General features: G+C 34.2%; 1 protein-coding gene across 5 annotated transcripts in view; it reads right to left on the bottom strand.

The window, feature by feature from the left end:
• The window catches only part of COP1 (COP1 E3 ubiquitin ligase), a 271,776-nt gene that overhangs the window by 106,380 nt on the left and 145,385 nt on the right, over nt 1–20,011 (bottom strand). For all 5 annotated transcript variants that reach the window (XM_082437791.1, XM_082437795.1, XM_082437794.1 and 2 more), the window contains 3 exons: nt 6,753–6,896; nt 4,285–4,393; nt 3,818–3,899 (listed from right to left, as the gene is read on the bottom strand). In XM_082437791.1, coding sequence (XP_082293917.1) covers nt 3,818–3,899; nt 4,285–4,393; nt 6,753–6,896 — 335 coding nt within the window. The remainder of the gene's footprint in view (nt 1–3,817; nt 3,900–4,284; nt 4,394–6,752; nt 6,897–20,011) is intronic.

The raw sequence follows: 20,011 nt of genomic DNA, 5'->3' as shown, positions 1-20,011 counted from the left end.
AATACATAGATCCATGTAGAATCTAAAAAATATCGCACCCTTCTATCAGAAATGGACAGATCCAGCAAGCAGAAAATCAGTAAGGACACAGTTGAACTCAACAACACCATAAATCAAATGAATATAATTGATATCTACATACTACTTTATCCAACAACAGTAGGATACACATTCTTCTCAAAGTCACACGCAACATTCATCCATTCTGGGCCATAAAACACACCTTAACAAATTTAAAAGAATGGAAATCATACAATGTATTTCTTAGACCACAATGGAATTATACTTGGAGATCAAACAACATGCTTCTAAGTAATACATAAGTCAAATAAAAAACCTCAAGTGAAACTTAAGAATATTTTGAACTAAATGAGAATGAAGATATAACTTATCAAAATCTGTGGGATGCAGCACTCAGAGGAAAATTTATAGCACTGAATGCACATATTAAGCAAAGAAAAAAGAAGCAAAATCAATAATCCGAGCTTCCAATTTACGAAACTAGAAATAGAAGAGCAAATTAAATCTAAAGTAAGCAGAAGGGAAGTAATAAAAATTAGAGCAAAAGTCAATAAATTAAAATCAGGAAGTCAACAGAGAAAACCAATGAAACCAAAAGCTGGTTTGAAAAGATCAATTAAATCTATAAGCCTCAATGCAATCTGTAACAAAATCTCAATGAAGTTTTTTTGCAGAAATAGAATGAAATCCATCCTAAAATTTATGTGGAATCTTAATAGACCTAAAATAGCCAAAACAATCTTGAAAAAGAAGAAAAAATAATGGAAGACTCACTTCCTGATTTCAAAACAAAGCTACAGTAATCAAAACAGTACGGTAGTGGCATAATGACAAATATATAGACCAATGGAAAAGAATAGAGTCCAAAAATAAGCCCTCACAGATATGATAAAATGATTTTTAACTAGGGTGCTAAGACCTTTCAATGGAGAAAGGACAATCCTTTCAACAAGTGGTTCTGGGAAAACTGGATATTCACATGTAAAAAATGAAGTCAGACCCTTACTTTACACCATGTACAAAAGTGAACTCAAAATGGATCAAAGCCACAAATGTAAGAGCTAAAACTATAAAACTATTAGACGGAAACATAGGCCAAAAACTTTATTACATTGGATTTGGCAATGACTTCTTGAATATGACACGAAAGGCACAGGCAACAAACGAAAAAAATAGGCAATCTGAAATTCATCAATATGAAAAAATTGTGTGCATCAAAGCACATTATCAATAAATCATATATAATAGGTATTTGATAATCATGATAAGGGATTAATATTCAGAATACATAGAGAACTCTTAAAACTCAATAACAACAACAAAACCCAATTAAAAAATTGGCATAGGACTTGAATAAACCTTTCTCCTCAGAAGATATACAAATGGCTAATAAGCACATGAAAAAATGTTCAACATCACTATCACTGGGGAAATGCAAGCAAAGCAAAACCACAGTAAGACACCACTTCATACCCATTAAAATCATTATTAAAAAAAAAAAAGGAAAAATAAAAGAACAGGTATTGGCAAGGATGTGGAGAAATGGAAATAGTTGGGTACTATTGGTGGGAATATAAAATGGTGCAGCCATTGTGGGAAACAGAATGGCAGTTCCTAAAAAAATTAAGTATGTATCATATGATCCAGCAATTCCATTTCTGAGTATATACCCAGAAGAACTTAAAGCAGGGATATGAAGAGATATTTTGCCATTCATGTTCATAGCAGCATTATTCACAACAGCCAAAAAGGGGAAGCAACCGAGTGTCTGTCCATCAACGAATGAAACAAAATGTGGTATATTCATAAAATAGATTATATTTCGGTCTTATGAAAGAACAAAATTCTAACACATGCTACAACATGGATGAACCTAGAAGACATTATGCTAAGTGAAATAAACCAGTCACAAGAAACAGAAATTAGAAAGGTGATTGCCAGGGGCTGGTGAAGGGGGAATGGGGAGTTACTGTTTCAGTAAAACAGAAACAGTTTCTGAAACAGAGTTTCAGGTTTGCAGTATGAAAAAAGTTCTATGGATTGACAGTGGTGAAGGATGCAAAACAATGTGAAGGTACTTTAATGCCACTGAGCAGTATACTTTAAAATGGTTTATTTTATGTGTATCTTAATATAATTTAAAATCAAGGGACTTCGCTGGTGGCGCAGTGGTTAAGAATCTGCCTGCCAATGCAGGGGACACGGGTTCAATCCCTGCTCTGGGAAGATCCCACATGCCACAGAGCAACTAAGCCCGTGTGCCGCAACTACTGAGACCATGTGCCACAACTACTGAAGCCCATGCACCTAGAGCCCGTGCTCCGCAACAAGAGAAGCCACTGCAATGAGAAGCACATGCACCGCAATGAAGAGTAGCTCCCGCTCGCCACAACGAAGACCCAATGCAGCCAAAAATAAATAAATTAAAAAAAAATAAAATCAGTACGTAATTAAAAAAAAATCTCTTCCTACTTAAATTGCTCTTCTTACTTAAATTACTTCTATTTTCCTGAGGAAGTACACAAGTATTCTCAATAAAGGCTACCCCACTCCAATATTTAAAAAAAAAAAAAAAAAAGTTTAATTAATGAAACTTTGTATTCCAACATAAAAATGTCAATTGTAGCACAATGCTCTAAATAATTCAGAAATTCGAAGATAATTTCTTAAAGCAATTGCGAAGCAAAGTATTACAATCTATATATACTGTGGGTAAACAACTTGCTACTTTTTGATCTAAAACTTTTTGGGGGTCAAGTCAGTCATGTCATTTCCCTTTTACAGAATATGACAGCTCTATCATTGTGAAATGAAGTTTTCAATGGTAGAGCCACCCTTGCCTATCTATCCACTAGTCTGCAAGTTACATGTTGAAAAGAAGGAAAGGGCAAAGAAATTAAGGCTACTAACTCTAAGATAAAAGAAACTTGTTAACAGGGCTTTATAAATCTAATGATGAGAAGAACCAGGCCAAAACAAGACAGTGAGGTTAACAGAAAAGAATGAATAGTAAAGATGGATATACCAAAAAAAAATAGAAGAGAGAGGTCAATTAAACTGGCAGAAAGAGGGCTTCCCTGGTGCAGCAGTGGTTAAGAATCCGCCTGTCAATGCAGGGGACACAGGTTTGAGCCCTGGTCCAGGAAGATCCCACATGCCGTGGAGCAACTAAGCCCATGCGCCACAACTACTGAGCCTGCGCTCTAGAGCCCGCAAGCCACAACTACTGAGCCCACATGCCACAACTACTGAAGCCTGCGCGCCTAAAGCCCGTGCTCCGCAACAAGAGAAGCCATGACAATGAGAAGCCCGTGCACCGCGACGATGAGTAGCCCCCACTCACCACAACTAGAGAAAGCCCGCACACAGCAATGAAGACCCAACACAGCCAGAAATAAAAAATAAATAAATAAATAAATTTATTAAAAAAAAAAAATTCGCAGAAAGAGATGTAGAATTTTTGCCTTGAAACATGATAAACTTCATTAAAAGATTTTGGTATGCACTCAGAATTTAATATAATTCAAAATACAGAGATGACTAAAGTTCATTTCATGGTATATATAAAGGAACTGGTTATAAAAATGTCACAGTGTGGCATGAACCCAGAAAACATTATCATAATGAAGATGCAGCATATTCATTTTTCTTTCACTCCAAGAAATATAGATTTTTGTGCTTAGTAGATTATTTTTAGAATAATCAGTCATCACAAAGGATTGTTATGAGTTTCAATAAATATCTGCATCTCTGTCAGTAAAAGGAATTAAGCTGGGGGAGGGGACTCAAATAGTACCTTTTGCATCATCAGAACCTGAAGCCAAGAGTTTAGGATCCATCAAATTAAAGTCAACACTCCAACACCTCTTCTCATGCTCCTGGATGGAGAAGGAAGACAAAGTAGTCTCAAACAGAATATAGATCTTAAAATAAATAAAGCAAAACAAACAAACTTGATACCAATTTGTCACTATGGTGGGAGGGAAAAGAACTGGTTATGAAAACAAATGAGATGCAAAGTAGCTCCTAAACTTTTTATATACACATTTACAAAATTACTGCTTTTGGAAATTCATTTGATACATTCTACAAATGCAAAAAGTCTGAAGAGATGCTTCAGAGAAGCATCTCTTTGGAATTACGTAGGTATAGAAAATGCTAAATAATGACTTTAAATTTGTAACTATAAAACACATGAAGCTCTACAATTATTAAAAACTGAAAATGTGATTCTTAAAACAAGCAACTAGTATCTTTATTTACCTGATAGACCTTCGACCTCTGTCCTGTGAATCCATCCCATAGGATGACGGTGCCTTCATAATCACTGCTGGCTAACAGGTTCTTATGGTAACTACTCCAACTGATACAGCTGAAAGAAAGGAATACAGTTAAGCCTCATTTTACATAAAAATAAATAACAATGGGTACAAAGAATTTTGATATGTTCAGAAAGATTAGAACCCTTTCAAAATGGTTTACATGAGTTCACAATCATTATTCTGCCCACAATACATCTGGGAAGAAAGGTATCAAATAATTCCCAGATTTTTCCATTGAAACTACCAAGTTATGACCTGTAACCACTTTTCACGCTCATCACGAGCTGGAAGATGGATATGATGAGCCTAAAGTTGCTACTGGCCATCCTTGATACGTGAGAAAAGCATGTCTGTAAATGAAGATAATAGAGGCCAAGGGGGCACGAACATGCCATGACAGAATGACAGAGATCTAATCAGACTGTTTAGGCCCCTGGATCCAGTTGTGCCCAATCATATAAACCAATAAACTGGTTGGAATTGGATTTCTGTATTTACACCCAAATCTTAACTAATATAAGTGTATGATTGAAATTTCAATTAAATGCATTTAACAGTTAGAATTAAACTTTTAACATTTATGGTTTCAGTTATTCTCAAATGTTTCAAAACTGAGAATGTGACATCTAAAAATACACTCTTTTGGTTAGACACATTTGCACATCATGCATACAGTAAAGCTAATGTATATTAAAGAACAAAGTCACCTAGAAAGCAAAGCAATTAACCTAGGTGATTTCCAAGCATTTGAACACAAAGCTTTTTTGCTCTCTACTAGTTGCATTCATGCTAAATTTTAGGGGTTGGAAGAGTTCATTTGCAACTTTAAATACACTTATTAGAATTTCTGGGAGAAATTATATGGAACAGTTAAGAGCCTTGGATTTAGATAGACCTGAGCTTAAATTCCAGATCTGCAACTTACTAGCTGCGGCTTTAGGTAATTTAGTTCACTTTCACAATTGGTGTGCTCCGAATTGGTTTTAGGCAAGCTTACATATTGATCCTTTCAGCCCCAAGCCCATAGTTTCCAGCCTTGAACTGTTTCCTTCTCTTTATGCCAAGGTGCATACAGTACTGCCATAATTTTTACATATGTCAAGACAGAAAAGGTAAACCCTCTAATCCATATTTTCATTATAGTAACATTTACTTGATGTGGGCCAAGTATTGTGCTGAGTGCATTATGTGGATTTACTTAAAGTACAATCCTATGAAACAGGTATTACTATTAGAGCCTCTATTTTATAAATGAGTAGCATGAAATGGTTAGGAGCACAGATTCTGGAACCAAACGACTTCTGTTTGAATCCTGGCTCCTCCAGAGAATAGCTGTGCAATCTTAAGCAAGTTAATGAACCTTTTTGTGCTTCAGCTTCCTTGTGTATAAAATGGGGCAACAACGGTCAGCTTAAGACAAAGCACTTAGGACAATGCCTGCCACATAGGAATTCAATAAAGTTATGTCTTACTCACATTGTATTCTTTTCACTTAGGAATAAAGTATATAAACTAATAACTATAACAGATTCTCAATGATGAGCACCACTGATGAATGAGCACTACCAGCCTACCATTTTTATGAATGAATTAGAAAACAAAAAAGAAAACTATAACAAATAAAGACTACAATACTTGCTATATTATTAACATTATTAAAAGGAGCACATATACACACAGACTATATGTGTCATTCATCCAGATAAAAAAGGTACAAGGATGACTGGAAAATGTTCTAAGTTCTAAATAAATTTATTATTAAGTGATTTCCTTACATCACTCCCTTTTAAGCCAGTGCCTATGAAAACAGGGAAGATTGTTTTAAAAATACAGATTCTAGGATTCCTCCAAGATTTGGGGGTGAGGCGTGGGGCGGGGGTGGAGATCAGAAGTAGGGTCCAGTTTCTGCAGCCTTAACGGTACTCCAGATTTAAAAAGCACTCATTATGAACTCTAATCCCTAATACATGAAACTTAAATACTATGCCCTCATGAAAAGAAGCAAAATGTTCTTCTGAAAAGAATTCTTAAAACTGTAAACAATTATAATGTTTAGATATACGCATGCTAGAGGAAAAATTCTTGACTCTGAGACACTATTCATTGGGCTACAGTAATCCTTCATTCAATACCCCATGAAAGGCCATCTACAATAAAGACCTTTATTTGATTAAGTGAAAGAAAGAGGATTTTCATTTGGCAAACAGAAAAACACTAACTACTAACCCCCACAGGGAAAAAGCAACCCATGTCTATAAAAAAGATATTCTGACGTATCCTCTGTACACAATTAAAGTGTTCACCATGAATGAGTAAGGAGTCTCACGAAAAGGTACCATAACAAACTCATACTAATTATAGATACTGTTATATACACACTGCATTATGCCAAGGAAATAATGTAAATACCTGATTTTGGAATTGCAGGTCATTTCATTTTCGGGGTAATGAATATCCACCGCATCCTGAATGACTGTGCCATATTCATAGACTTTAATCTTCTTTGTAACCCCAGCAATTGCAAAGTAGTCACAATCCCGGTCAAATTCAATACTAAGGGAAAAAGTACATATGTGGATCAGTAAGACTATCTACCTACCCTTGTGATGTTTACAGTGACAACATTTCAGAATTTGTTTTTTTCTATTTCTAAAGTGATTCTGTCTACAAGGATAATAGATCTACTTGAAATGACCTCAAATTGTACTAGGCCTTTTGTCCAGATTAAGTCATTATCAAGGCATATAAAATTACAAGTGGTGGAGAACTGTGCACAGCTACACAATTCTGAACCATAGATGGTTCTTGTGTTCCTAGTAACTTGACATGTTTTCAACTTGGCTTTAGTAACCATATTACAACATACCCAACTGTCAAGGCTAACAAGTTATACTGTAAAAGTAGTGAGGGAAGATTCAATAGTTTGGTATATTAAAAATACGTCAAAAGAGAATTGCCAATAAATCTTTTCATAAATTCTAGCTATTTCCCTTCCTACCATACAATGGGGATGATAGGATTTCACAATTTTTAAAGTTATTTTAATAAATAAATGAGTACACAAGCTGAATTACTGAAGCAATTAAGGAAGAGGTGATGACAAAAGGATAAAATACACATAAGAATGGAATCTTTGAATAATCATTATGTTCCCCTAATCCATTTCTAATCTCCCAATCAAATATGATCTCTCTGATTTATGAACCACAAACAAACAAGGGAAAAACTAAAAATCTCTCCAATTCAAGTTACTTAGGAAATTCACCCCTCTCTGACTTTTTAATACAAGTTTCAAAATAAGCTACTTCAAAGCAGAGCACAAGGACTTGGAGTCCTAAAAAAGTTGTTACATAATCAGCAAGAATACTAAGTGACCTAATGGAATTAAGAGTAAAATGAATCATCACATACATTATTTCTCAATGAGTTAAGTATCTTTCTAGAAGCTTATTCATAAAATTAGAGAATACATAAGAATTCTTATTGATCTTCAACTAATTATATAATAATAATAAACATTCATTGACCACTCACTAACTATAACCACTGCACATATTAACTCATTTAATTCTCATCATAACCCTATGAGATAGGTATTAATTTATCCATATTTTACATATGAGAAAACTGAGGACTAGAGTTGAGGTAACTTGCCCAAAGCATCTTGTAAGTGGCTAAAATGATATGCTAGTACTCTGCATATTTCAATCATTTACTAAATGCATATAAATACCTACATGACATACTTTTCTGCATAGATTAACTGTGATATCCTTTTACCAAAAAATATATGGTTAGTTAATAATATAGTAAGAATCTTTGCTAAGCTGATAATGAATAAGGAAAATAAGGACACATTAAGAATACTTCCCATAAAAATACACTTTTAAATGCTCAGTTTTCATTATAGCTTTAAATCCTTCCTTAATTTTATAAATTTTTTAAAGGAATTTGATTAAATGTCATTGACTATTGCACAATTCAGCAAATGCTCCCTCCAATACAGTATGACTATGTAGCAAGGCAACAGATTTATCTGTACAACAATTTCAGCTGTACTGCTGTCTCAGCTAATGTCATCTGCCCTGCGGACTCTAATCCAACATAACTGTATCGATGGCAACTATTCATCTATCCCAACTCAATTTATACTCACAGCCTCACGCCACAGAAGGAGAAATATTACTGTGTCTGTCAAAGGACAGAGTTATCAGAACTGAAATCCTATCCTTAACTTAGGAAATTTTGTTATGGCTGAGACTTCAAGGGAATACCAGTTATGTTATCTCTAAATACTTTTCCTCCTCCTACAAACATGCATGGCTAATAAGTCAAAAACATTCCAAATGTTGTACCAGTAAAAGTCAACATGCCACTTCCAAATTATTTGTTTTTAATACAAAAAAAGTTTAAACACTAACTTATTAAAATAAAAGTCAAAAGATACTGCAGGAAGAAAACTGGCATATAAATTAAAATGCTGTCAAAGGAATGGATTTGATGATATTAAATAAGTAATTGAGTCTATTATTTCTTCCTTTGCTACCCCATTATTCAACACAGCTCTCTTTTTTCAACAAAGGTTACTTTTTAGCTATATCAGATCATTATTAACTCTCATACTAAAAAATTAACTTTTTGTTTTGACTTTACTGCTATCGTTTTCTTACATTCTGGTTATGTTTTCTTCTTAATATGTTAGTATTACAAGGACCTAGATAGTATCCTTTTTTAATATTCTACAATATTGAGGTTCTCTGTAGTTTAAAAACAAGATTTTAATAGAAATACTGATCAAAAAGTATAAAGAATAGTATTATTTCTAGTAAATTCTGGTTAAAAGGAAAAAGAAGACAAACAGCTTCCTTTAAAAAAAAAAATGCAAGTACTTCCACGTAATTAAGACTCAGAATTTAAGTTCTTCCAAACATGAATCATTTGTTCCCAACCTCACACAGATTTAATCATACTTGTTCCCAAAGAAAACAAAGTTAGACTCTAGAAACAGATCATGGAATAACTCAAAAGAATAATGTAGTTTTCAGGTACAGAGAGCTAATCCAAAATAGATGGGTTTTTATTTCACAATACAGTATTTCAACTGTTTTAATTTATGAAATCTGATAAAACAAACAAAAATAATAAACAATGATTAGTTAGGCTGAAATAAAAATGAAATAAAAGGTAAACAAATTAAAACATACTTGCTTGTGCAATGAAATTCAAAAAAGAACTGTAAGAAGTCTTGTTATACAAAATTCATTTCTGCTATCCACTATCACCAGTAATAAAACAAGTGGTTTATGAAAGTTAATTGTAATAATAAATTCATTTTCATAGAACGTTTTAAATTTAAAAAATAAACATTTTGAAAAATTATATGAATGGGGACTTAATTAAACATGAAAATAAACTGCATTTGTCTTTCACACTTGGATTGTTTCAACTGTTTTTAAAAAGTGATTTATTTAAGCAGCTGTAAAATGTAATTCAGCTGTGGGAAACTGGCTGTATTCTTTGTCAAAAGGGCCATCAGTCACGTGATTAAGCATCAAGGCAACAGGCCACACAGGACACCTGATTAATGCATACATCTAGTACAGTGTAGCATAAAGCAATGTAAAGACGTCAATACCTCAAGAAGGGAATTTTGTCAGTATTCTCACTGTCATATTTTTTTGTAATTATAAAACATTTATTAGCAAACAAGGTGAATTAATATCCCTGAACACTAGAATCCAATTTATCAAAAGAAAATAGAAGCCGCCTTCCAATACAGGGGACACAGGTTCGATCCCTGGTCAGGGAACTAAGATCCCACATGCCACGGGGCAACTAAGCCTGTGTGCTACAACTACAGAGCCCATGTGCACTGGAGCCCGCACGCTGCAACTACTGAGTCTGCACACTCTGGAGCCTGCGTGCCACAACTAGAAAGAAGCCCACATGCCACAACTAGAGGGAAGCCGAGCGCCGCAAGGGAGAGCCCGCGTGCTGCAACTAAGACCCGATGCAGCCAAAAATAAATGTAAAAAATAGAATGAAATAAAAAATAAATAATAAAAAAAAGAAAATGTAAAGTGAACAAAGTTGTTAAAGGTCCAATTAATTACCATGTTAGTGTGCTCCAAGAGACAGGGGCTGCTATAATTTCAAGGAAACAAAGAAAGGTTCAGAAATGGCCTTTTTAATGAAAAGAGCAGAACTTTAAGGAACACAAACACAGGTAAAGTACATAAGAACTGAGGTTATTCAACTGACTTTCTTCCAAATCAATAGTAACGGCGAAAACTTCCATAACATAATTAACACTATGTGTCAAGCACTGTTTTAAGCACTTTACATAAAATATATTTAATCTTCAAATCTCTACTGTATAGATAAGGAAACTGAGGTATACTAACGTTAAGTAATTCGCTCAAAGTTCACTGGATAATTCTAAGTCAAGTCATCTAGTTTCAGAGTCTATGCTCTCAATCACTATGCAAAACTCCCATTTTAATGAGAACAAAAGGGCTAGTCTTCAAGGAACACACACAAAGGCAAGATAAACAGTAATAATAACATAAAATAATGGTACCTACTACATTTTATATGTGATAGTAATGACATATCATAATTCATCCTGTGCAACAATTTAAATGGAGGGAGAAAAAAAGAGCAAAGTAGCCTCACAGGGTTTATAATTAGTGGGAAAAATTTATTATTATTATTATTAAAATAAGCAAATGCCAAATGATAAGAACAAAACATGCCAGAGGAATTCAAGAGTCAATGATTATGAAGGCCCACTGGAAGAAAATGGATGATGCTTGAATATTCTCATCCATCAAATAACCAGCGTGCCTGCTATGTGCCAAACACTGACCTAGATGATGGAAAACCAGGACGTTATAACAAAACACATTTGAGAAATTTGCAGAAAGATGCATTAACACAAACCTGGACTATTGCAATAGCCTCCTTACAAGTCTGCCAGTCCTGACTTTTATCTTTTCTAATCCATTTGAAGGACTGATATTAGGTAACATTTCCTAAAACACAGCTCTATTCACATAATTATCTTCATTTACTACCATGAAAAATCCAAACTCCATTACCGAAGATCCTTCACAACCTGGCTTGAATCTTTTCTTAAAACTTATTTTATTTTTAAAAATACATATATGTATAGGCAATGGTTCAAAAAGCATACAGAGAAAAGCAAGTCTCCCTCCCAATCTTGCCAAATAAGCACCCGACTGGCCTCCCTAGAGACAATTAATAGTTACAGTTTGTGCATCCTGCTAGAGTTACCCTATGCATGAATAAGCATATGTGTATTCATATTCTTTTTTTTAATTAAACACATTGGATGATATTGTACATACTGATTTGCACATCACCCTCTTCCCCCAACCCTTAATAGTATCTTGACAATCATGTCACATGAGTACATGTTAGGGCTACCTCATTTTTCCCCCAGTGGTTGTACAGAATTCCAACATATGGGTATATCATAAATTATTTAACCAGTCTAGCAAGCAACATTTACTATCTAGTCTTTCACTGTTAAACAATGCTGCAATAAAATAAATACCCTTCTATGTGTGTCACTTTTCACATATGCAAGAATATCCTTAAATATACCTGGATTATGAAGTGCTAGGTCAAAAATCACATGCTTTTTAATATAGTTAAATAAAGCTAAGCCTTTCTCCATCCAGATTAACACCACTAATAATTGCAATTTCGTCTCTGAATGTTCCATTTATTTTCTAAATCTAACTGAAACCCAGCTCCTCCCTGAAAATGCCAATTCCCCTAAAGCCCTCTCACGTTCCATGTCCAAATAGACTTGGAGATAAAGTCAGTGTCCTCCTTGCTATGCACAGCTTCTTCCAGCCATTCTCCCTCCTCCCTAAAACCTCCCAGGCTCAAAATCTCCTGTAACTTATATCATGCAATTTGATCCTTGTTACTCCTTCTACCAATCCATGAGTTCTTGGAAATTTTAACTTTCAGCTCAATATCACTCTCTCCAAATCTACCCTTGTCATAATTCTTAATCATTTCAATAATCACATAGATGATTATTCTAATACTCTAGTCTATCAGTTTCTTGACTTTCTCTTCTCCAAAGATCTTTTATTCTGCTCACTTCCATCTCACACAACCATGATCATATCCTAGACTTTCTGATTACCAATAACTTCATTCCCTCCGTAATTTCAATTTATGACACACGGCTTTCTGACAACCACTTCCATTTGTTCCAGCTAACTCGCTGGCTCCAACAATCCTTCAGGCCTTTAAGCCCATGGGGACCTAAAAATTCACTGATTTTATCACCACTGTCCCTCCATGCCTTCCATATTCACTTTTTCTTTACCCACCACAAGTTATGTAGCCAATAATTAGGACTCCCTCACATATAACTCTGTACTCCTTTACCATTTTTAATTCTCTTATTTCTTATACCTAACTTCTTTGGCAAAACTCTAACCCTAGTTAAATCTAGCTCTCTACTCACTCTACACTTGAACTGGCACAGTTGAACATGGCTAGAGAAAAAACATGTTCTCCCATCACATTTTAAATGCATGATCACCATCCTCAGGTGGAGCTCTAACACTGCCTAGGTTTATGGTAAATTTCCCTTGTCCCATATACTTTCCCATTTACTTAAAAGAAAAGTACATACTTTCTTCATTCTTCTCAAATTTCCCATATCTCTTTCCTCTTAATCACTCTCAACAGATTATTTTGCTCTCTAGTTTATCAAAAACAAACAAAAAAAAGAATGAGAAGGTAATTTCCAAAGGCTACCACCATCACATCCTCTGGTCGTTGAGTGAAGGATCCACGCTCCTAGATCTGACCAACACGTCTACTTGTACACTAGATCCCAGCTTTGCTTGCCTACTCTAGGATTGCTTCCTCAATTCTCCACCTCTCTCCTGTATCATTAATTTCTTCCATTCTCCTGAATCTTTCCCATAAGCCTTTCAATATGTTTTCTTCCTTTAAGTGAAACACAAACAAAACATCACTTACAACCTTAATTCTGTTTAGCTACCATCCTATTCCTTTCCTTTCTGATTGCAGAAATTTACCAAAAGAGTTGTCCATACTCACCGATTCCAATTCCTCTCCTCCCTTTCCCTTTAACCCACTGGAATGAAGTTTTCACCTCCACCACTGAAAATGCTGTATCAAGGTCAACAATGACCTTCAGTTTGCTAAATCTAATAGTCAAGTCTGAGTTCTTATCTTACTTGAATATCAGCAACACCTGACTTAGATGATCACTCCGTCCTCCTCAACAGAGTTGACTTTTCTCCCACCTCACTGGCAGCTCCATCACAGTAGGCATTGTTCATTCCTCCTCCTGTCTCCACTTTCACACTCACGTATCCCAGAGCTCAGTCCTTGTCCCTCACCTCCTTTTAATCTCCATGGACTTCTTTGGGGAATCGCATCTAATCTTGAGGCTTTAAATATATACACTAATGACTATCAAATGTTTATCTCACATACAAGACCTCTCTCTGCACTGGTGGTTCATGCCTACTTGACAGCTCCAATTTTAATGTAACAGGCGTCTTAATCTGTCCTAAAATGAGTTTTTGAATTCCCCATCAAAATCTTCTTCATCTTATTAACTAATCCCATCCCTCTTTTAATTAACTTTAACATCAAATCCTTCAGCCCAACCTTCAAAATACATACAGAATCTAACCACTTCTCACTGCCACCACTCTCATCCAAGCTACTATTATCCCATGTCTGTATTATCATAATAGGCTCCTTCTTGGTACCCCTGCTTCCATACTTGACCCTTACAGTCTATTTTCAAACAGGTCCAATCAACATTCCTTTGGTTCAAAATCATTTAATGGCTTCCTACCTGGTCTCAAGAAAAAGGCAAAATGATTATAAAACAGTGTATGTGATTTGCCTCCCCCTCTCCCTTGTTCCAGTTACACTGGCCTTATGGTAAACCTAGGAAATTCCAAACCTAATCCCACCTCAGGGCCAATGCACTTGATAGTCTCTGACCCTGAAGTGGTCTAATCTGTTTCAAACTGCAGCTTTCTACACTTTACCCCCTGTTTCGCTGAATTATCTCCCTCTGCTTTATTTTTTTCCATAGGATTTAAAAAACTTATATCCTGTATTTTCTTCTAATACTTTGCCAGTTTCTTTTTCTTTTTTTTCATTTAAATATTCATTCCATCTGGAATTTATTTTAAACTATGAGAAGAGATGTAAATTTATATTTTCCCACATCACTACCTAGTAACCCCATTTACTGAATAATCTCTTTTCCCCATTTATTAGAAATGCAGTTTATATCATATAAACTAAGTTCTTATAAGAATAACTGTAGACATTCTCTGTTCATGGACTCGCACCACACAGTTTTAATTACTGATTCATCATAATATGCTATAGCATCTTGTAGGAAGTAGTGTCCTTTTATTAACTGTTTTCTTCAGAATTTTCCCAGGCATCTTGTAACTATATTTTTAACACCAACTTATTTCCAAAAAACAAAAAAAATATATCCTATATGATATTTTCATGGCAATCATGTTAAGTTCATACACTAATGAAGGAAAACAGTATTTTTGTGATGCTTAGCCTTTCCATTTAGGCATATCCTGTATCTTTCCTTTGTTCAAATTTTGCTTCCTCAGCAGTATTTTAAAATTTTTCTTCTTTTAGATCTCTTACATTGCCAGTTAGGTTTATTATTTTCTATTTGACAACTTTCCCTAATTTTCCCATTGTAATTAGCCTGTGTGGAGTTTTGTCCCTTCTACAGCCAGTTCAGATTATCTACATTGCCTACAAAATAATCTCTGTCATTTAAGAACCCAAGATTATTTGCAATAGATTGCAGCAAAGTAGTTCCTTATTACTTTTTCTTTCAGTGTACCTGTAGTTATTTCCTTAGTTTCAATTCTTATTTCATGTACTTGAAGTTTCTCCTAGTTTCTACTTGATTAGGCTAACATGCATCTTTTATTTCTTTTAAAAAGCTTGTTGATTGAAAATCATTTTTTTTTATAATTCATTCATTTTTTCACATTTACCGTATTAGTTTCCTTCTAGTGTACTTAGGTTTATTTTGTTCTTTCTCTAACATCTTCAGTTAAATATTTAATTTATTTTCATACTTTCTTCTTCATTAGTTAAGAACGTAAAACAAGAAATTTTATTCTGAGCACTTTTAGCTGCATCCCATAGGTTCAAATATATAAAAGCTTCACCAAAGTGGCTTCATTTCCACTTTGACTCTAGAGTTGCCAAGATAGCTTTTAAATTTCTATGCGGTGGGTTTTTTTCTGTTTTCTTATTGAGTTATAAATGTCTCATCTTACTGTATTGTGATCAGAGAATGCTGTCTCTGCTATTTTTATTTTCTGTAATTTGACATTTGATATATCACTCTGTACATTTTTTAATGTCCCATGGACATTTTAAAAGAAGTCATATTCTTTATACATGTTTGTATATGTCTTCTAACTTGTTATGTTATTTAGGGCTTCTATAGTTTTATTTTTAGTCCACTCAATGTCTGGCCTGTCATGAACTAAGATCTGATCTGACTTAAAGTCTCATACAACTAGTGTTTCTATTTTGTCTTACAGTTAACAAAGAAATTTTCCAATGCATAATGATATTTACAACTACTTAAACTTCATCATGGACTGAATCTTGATCATTATGAAGTGCTGGGGTGGGCGGGGGGTATGGGGAGCTGTGGAGAGAAAATGAGATTTAATGATTTCTAGCCTGAATTAAACCTTACTTTTCAACATTCACAGCTCCAAGTTTTAGGAACTCTTATATATAGTACAGATTTATGCTTCATATTATGATCTAATGTGAAAGTATTTCCTTTTTGATGGGAGGTTTAGCCTATTTACATTTATTTATCAAGGACATGTTTGCTTTTATTTCTCTTTTGTGATTATTTATTTATTTACTTATGCATGCTGCGTTGGGTCTTAGTTGCTGCATGCAGGATCTTTGTTGCAGCATGAGGACTTCTTAGTTGCAGGATGCGAACTCTTAGTTGCAGCATGCATGCGGAATCTAGTTCCCTGACCAGGGATTGAAACCGGGCTCCTCGCACTGGGAGCGTGCAGTCTTACCCACTGGACCACCAGGGAAGTCCCCAACTGCATTTTTAATTAAGAAATATCTTTGACCATTTGATTTCTTTCTGCTTTCTGTGTGCTATTCTCATAAATGGGAATTGTAGTATTTCTGTCTAGTGGCTATTTTTATGACTTTATGAATTACTATAGAAAGAAATAAAGGATTCAATGTATCTATTAAGTCTCTAATCTGAACAGAGGACAAAATTATTTTTGCCTTCCCTCTTCCCGTCCTATTGATTACATTGATTATCTTAGAATATATACATTCAAAGATATTTTTACCACTCATTCTTGTGTAAGTGAAAAACCTATAAATAATTATCTGAGCATAGAAATGAATCCCATTATACATATAAAGACAAACTAGCCATGCATTTCTAATATTCACTGACTGTTCCAAACTTATTTATTATAAGTAGGTTCAAGTATCTGACGACTCCATTATACTGTCTAATGCAGTCATACAAGAAATTTATGTATTAAAATATACATTAGATTTTAAATTATTTTCCTCTTATTTCTCCCTTATATTACAGTTAGGACACTATAATTTTCTTAATGTGTGTATAGGTTGCAATATCTATTAATTTTATTTCAGAAGAGCGTCAATGCTCAAATAAAACTTTATTCATGGATGTTGACACTTGAATTTCATATAATTTTCACATCACAAAAAATTATTCTTTATATTTTCTCAACATGTTAAAAATATATAAACTATTCTTAGCTTGTTGCTGTACAAAATTAGACAGTGAGTCAGAATTGGCTTGCAGGTCTTAATTTATTGACCCCTGTCTTGAATGAATGGATACACTTGAATTTATTCTGCAGGCACTAAAGTGAAGCCACATTTAAAGTCTACGTATATATTTGTATGATTATTTTCATTAGCTGCTGGTTTTAGTTTTAATCCCATATAAAGCCATAAGATCTTGCTTTAAAACAACTATTTTAAAATTTTTAATTTTTCTGTCCCCTCTGGCTATCACTGAATAGCTAAAACAAATATGTACACTATCTGACATATATTCTGGAACACTTTTGTGAATGCCAAGTGTTTACACTGTGATAAAATGTCTTTCTACTAAAGCATTTAAAATTAAAGATGCAACCTGAGGCACTTTAAGATCAATATACTGATTATCAAATTTTTCTCATCTAAGTCTACAGCAAGTTATAATTTATACTCACTTAAATTAACTTAGTTGTAGACTCTTCATCTGTCCTAAAACACCTTTCTGTGCACAGTATAACAATATCCTATGATAGATGGTGTTTATTAGAGAACTTTGGAAAACTGAAAATAACTTATGAAGCAAAGATTAATGGAAAGATTTTATAAAAACATCTACTAGAGAAAAAAACAATAGTGAAAAAACAAAATATCTTTTGTCCACAAAGCTACTATGACATTTTGTCCTTTTTGGAATGTGTCTATATTTAGTAAAGTAGAGGGAACGATATGCAAGTAAAAGTTCCAATTCTTTACTTTTGAAATTGAAGTAGAAGATACATCTAACTTTTCAGTTCTGTATCCTTGGGTAGCATTTACAAGCAACCAATGAGGTTACAATATTAAATCATTAATGTCACTGCTGTGATGCTTCATCACAAAACAATATAACTATGATAAAAAGAAACTATTTAGTGCTACAGAGGGCTAATCTGAAGTGAAAATGTACAATCTAGAAAAAATTTCATAATGAATATATAAAAGTGTGTCCCCAAAATATCAGTTAGCCAGACAGACTTTAATAAAATCAGAAACTCATCTCATATTTCTTATAGAAACAAGTAGACAAAACCACTGAAGAAAAATGTAATAGAGAAAATTTGACTCTTACTAAATTAATCCTTTCAAACCATTACAGCAGAAAAAAAGAGAGAGAGAGAGAGCAGGGGTGAGAGCTCTTGTTCTAAAATATTTACAGAAATGCAAAGAATTTAGAGTAGCAAACACAACTATGAAAAAGAGTATCAAAGTTGTAGGATTTGCATTACCTGATTTAAAGGCTTATTATAAAACTACAATAATCAACAGAGTGTGGTACCAGTCTAAGAGCAGACATATAGGTCAATACAATAGAACAGAGAGTCAAGAAGTACATTCATACATATCTGGCTCAATTGATTTTAAACATAGAAGCCAATGGGAAATTCATCTTTTAAACAAATAATGCTTGGAACAAGTGGATATCCATATTGAGGGAAAAACTGAACTCCAACCCTTACTTCACAATCTAATAAAAATTAACTTGGTGACTTCCCTGGTGGTGCAGTGGTTAAGAATCTGCCTGCCAATTCAGGGAACATGGGTTCAAGCCCTGATCCAGGAAGATCCCACATGCCGTGGAGCAACTAAGCCCGTGCACCACAACTACTGAGCCGGCGCTCTAGAGCCCGTGAGCCACAACTACTGATCCCGCGTGCCACAACTATTGAAGCCCATGTGCCTAGAGTCCGTGCTCCGCAACAAGAGAAGCCCACGCACCGCAATGAAAAGTAGACCCCGCTGCTGCAACTAGAGAAAGCCTGTGCACGGCAACAAAGACCCAACAAGCCAAAAATAAATAAATAGATTAATTAATTAAAAAAAATTAACTTGAAATGGATTATGGACTTAAATGTGAAAGCTAAAACTATTAAAATTATAGAAGAAAAAAAGGAGAAAAATCTTCACAATTTGGGGCAGGTGAACATTTCTGAAGGAAAGAACTTAAATCATTTTAAAAAACTGATGACCTGGAATTCATAAAAATTAAATACTTATGTTATTTGAAAGACACCATTAATAAAAAGGCAAGCCACAGACTCAGAGCAAATACTATCAATACATATTTCTGATATCTAGAATACATAAAATATTCTCACCATTCAATGATATTAAGGGCCTGATTTTTAAATAATGGGCAAAAGATTTGAATAGATGTTTCATAAAAGATATACAAATGGCCAACATGCACATTAAAAAGCATTAGTCGTATGGGAAACATATAGTAAAATAACAAGGAAATATCACTATATACCCACAAATAAAGAGACTGACAATGCCAGGAGTTACTGAGGATTTGGGACAAATGGAACTCTCTTACATTGCTGACTGGAATGTTAAAATAACTCAATCACGTTGGAAAACAGTTGGCAGTTTCTTAAAATGTTAAGCACAAACTAATCATACAACCCAGCAATTTCAATCCCAAGAGAAATAAATATGAATGTGAATATCCAAATGACTTGTATGTGAATATTCATAGCAGCTTTATTCATAATAGTCAAAAATTAGAAATAAATGTCCATCAACACATGAAGGATAAACAAATTGTGGAATATTCATTAAATGCAATATTGCTAAATAATTAACTAACTAACTACTGATGCAGAAAACATGGATGGATCTCAAAAGACACTGAGCTAAAAAAGCTAGACACACAAGAGCACATTCTGTATGGTTCCATTTATAAGAAACTCCAGAATGACTAAACTATTCTATGATGACAGAAAGCAGATAACCAG

The sequence above is a fragment of the Balaenoptera physalus genome, assembly GCF_965194825.1.
Source record: "Balaenoptera physalus genome assembly, chromosome: 1".
NCBI classification, from domain to species: domain Eukaryota; kingdom Metazoa; phylum Chordata; class Mammalia; order Artiodactyla; family Balaenopteridae; genus Balaenoptera; species Balaenoptera physalus.
This window is presented reverse-complemented; position numbering and strand designations above follow the sequence as displayed.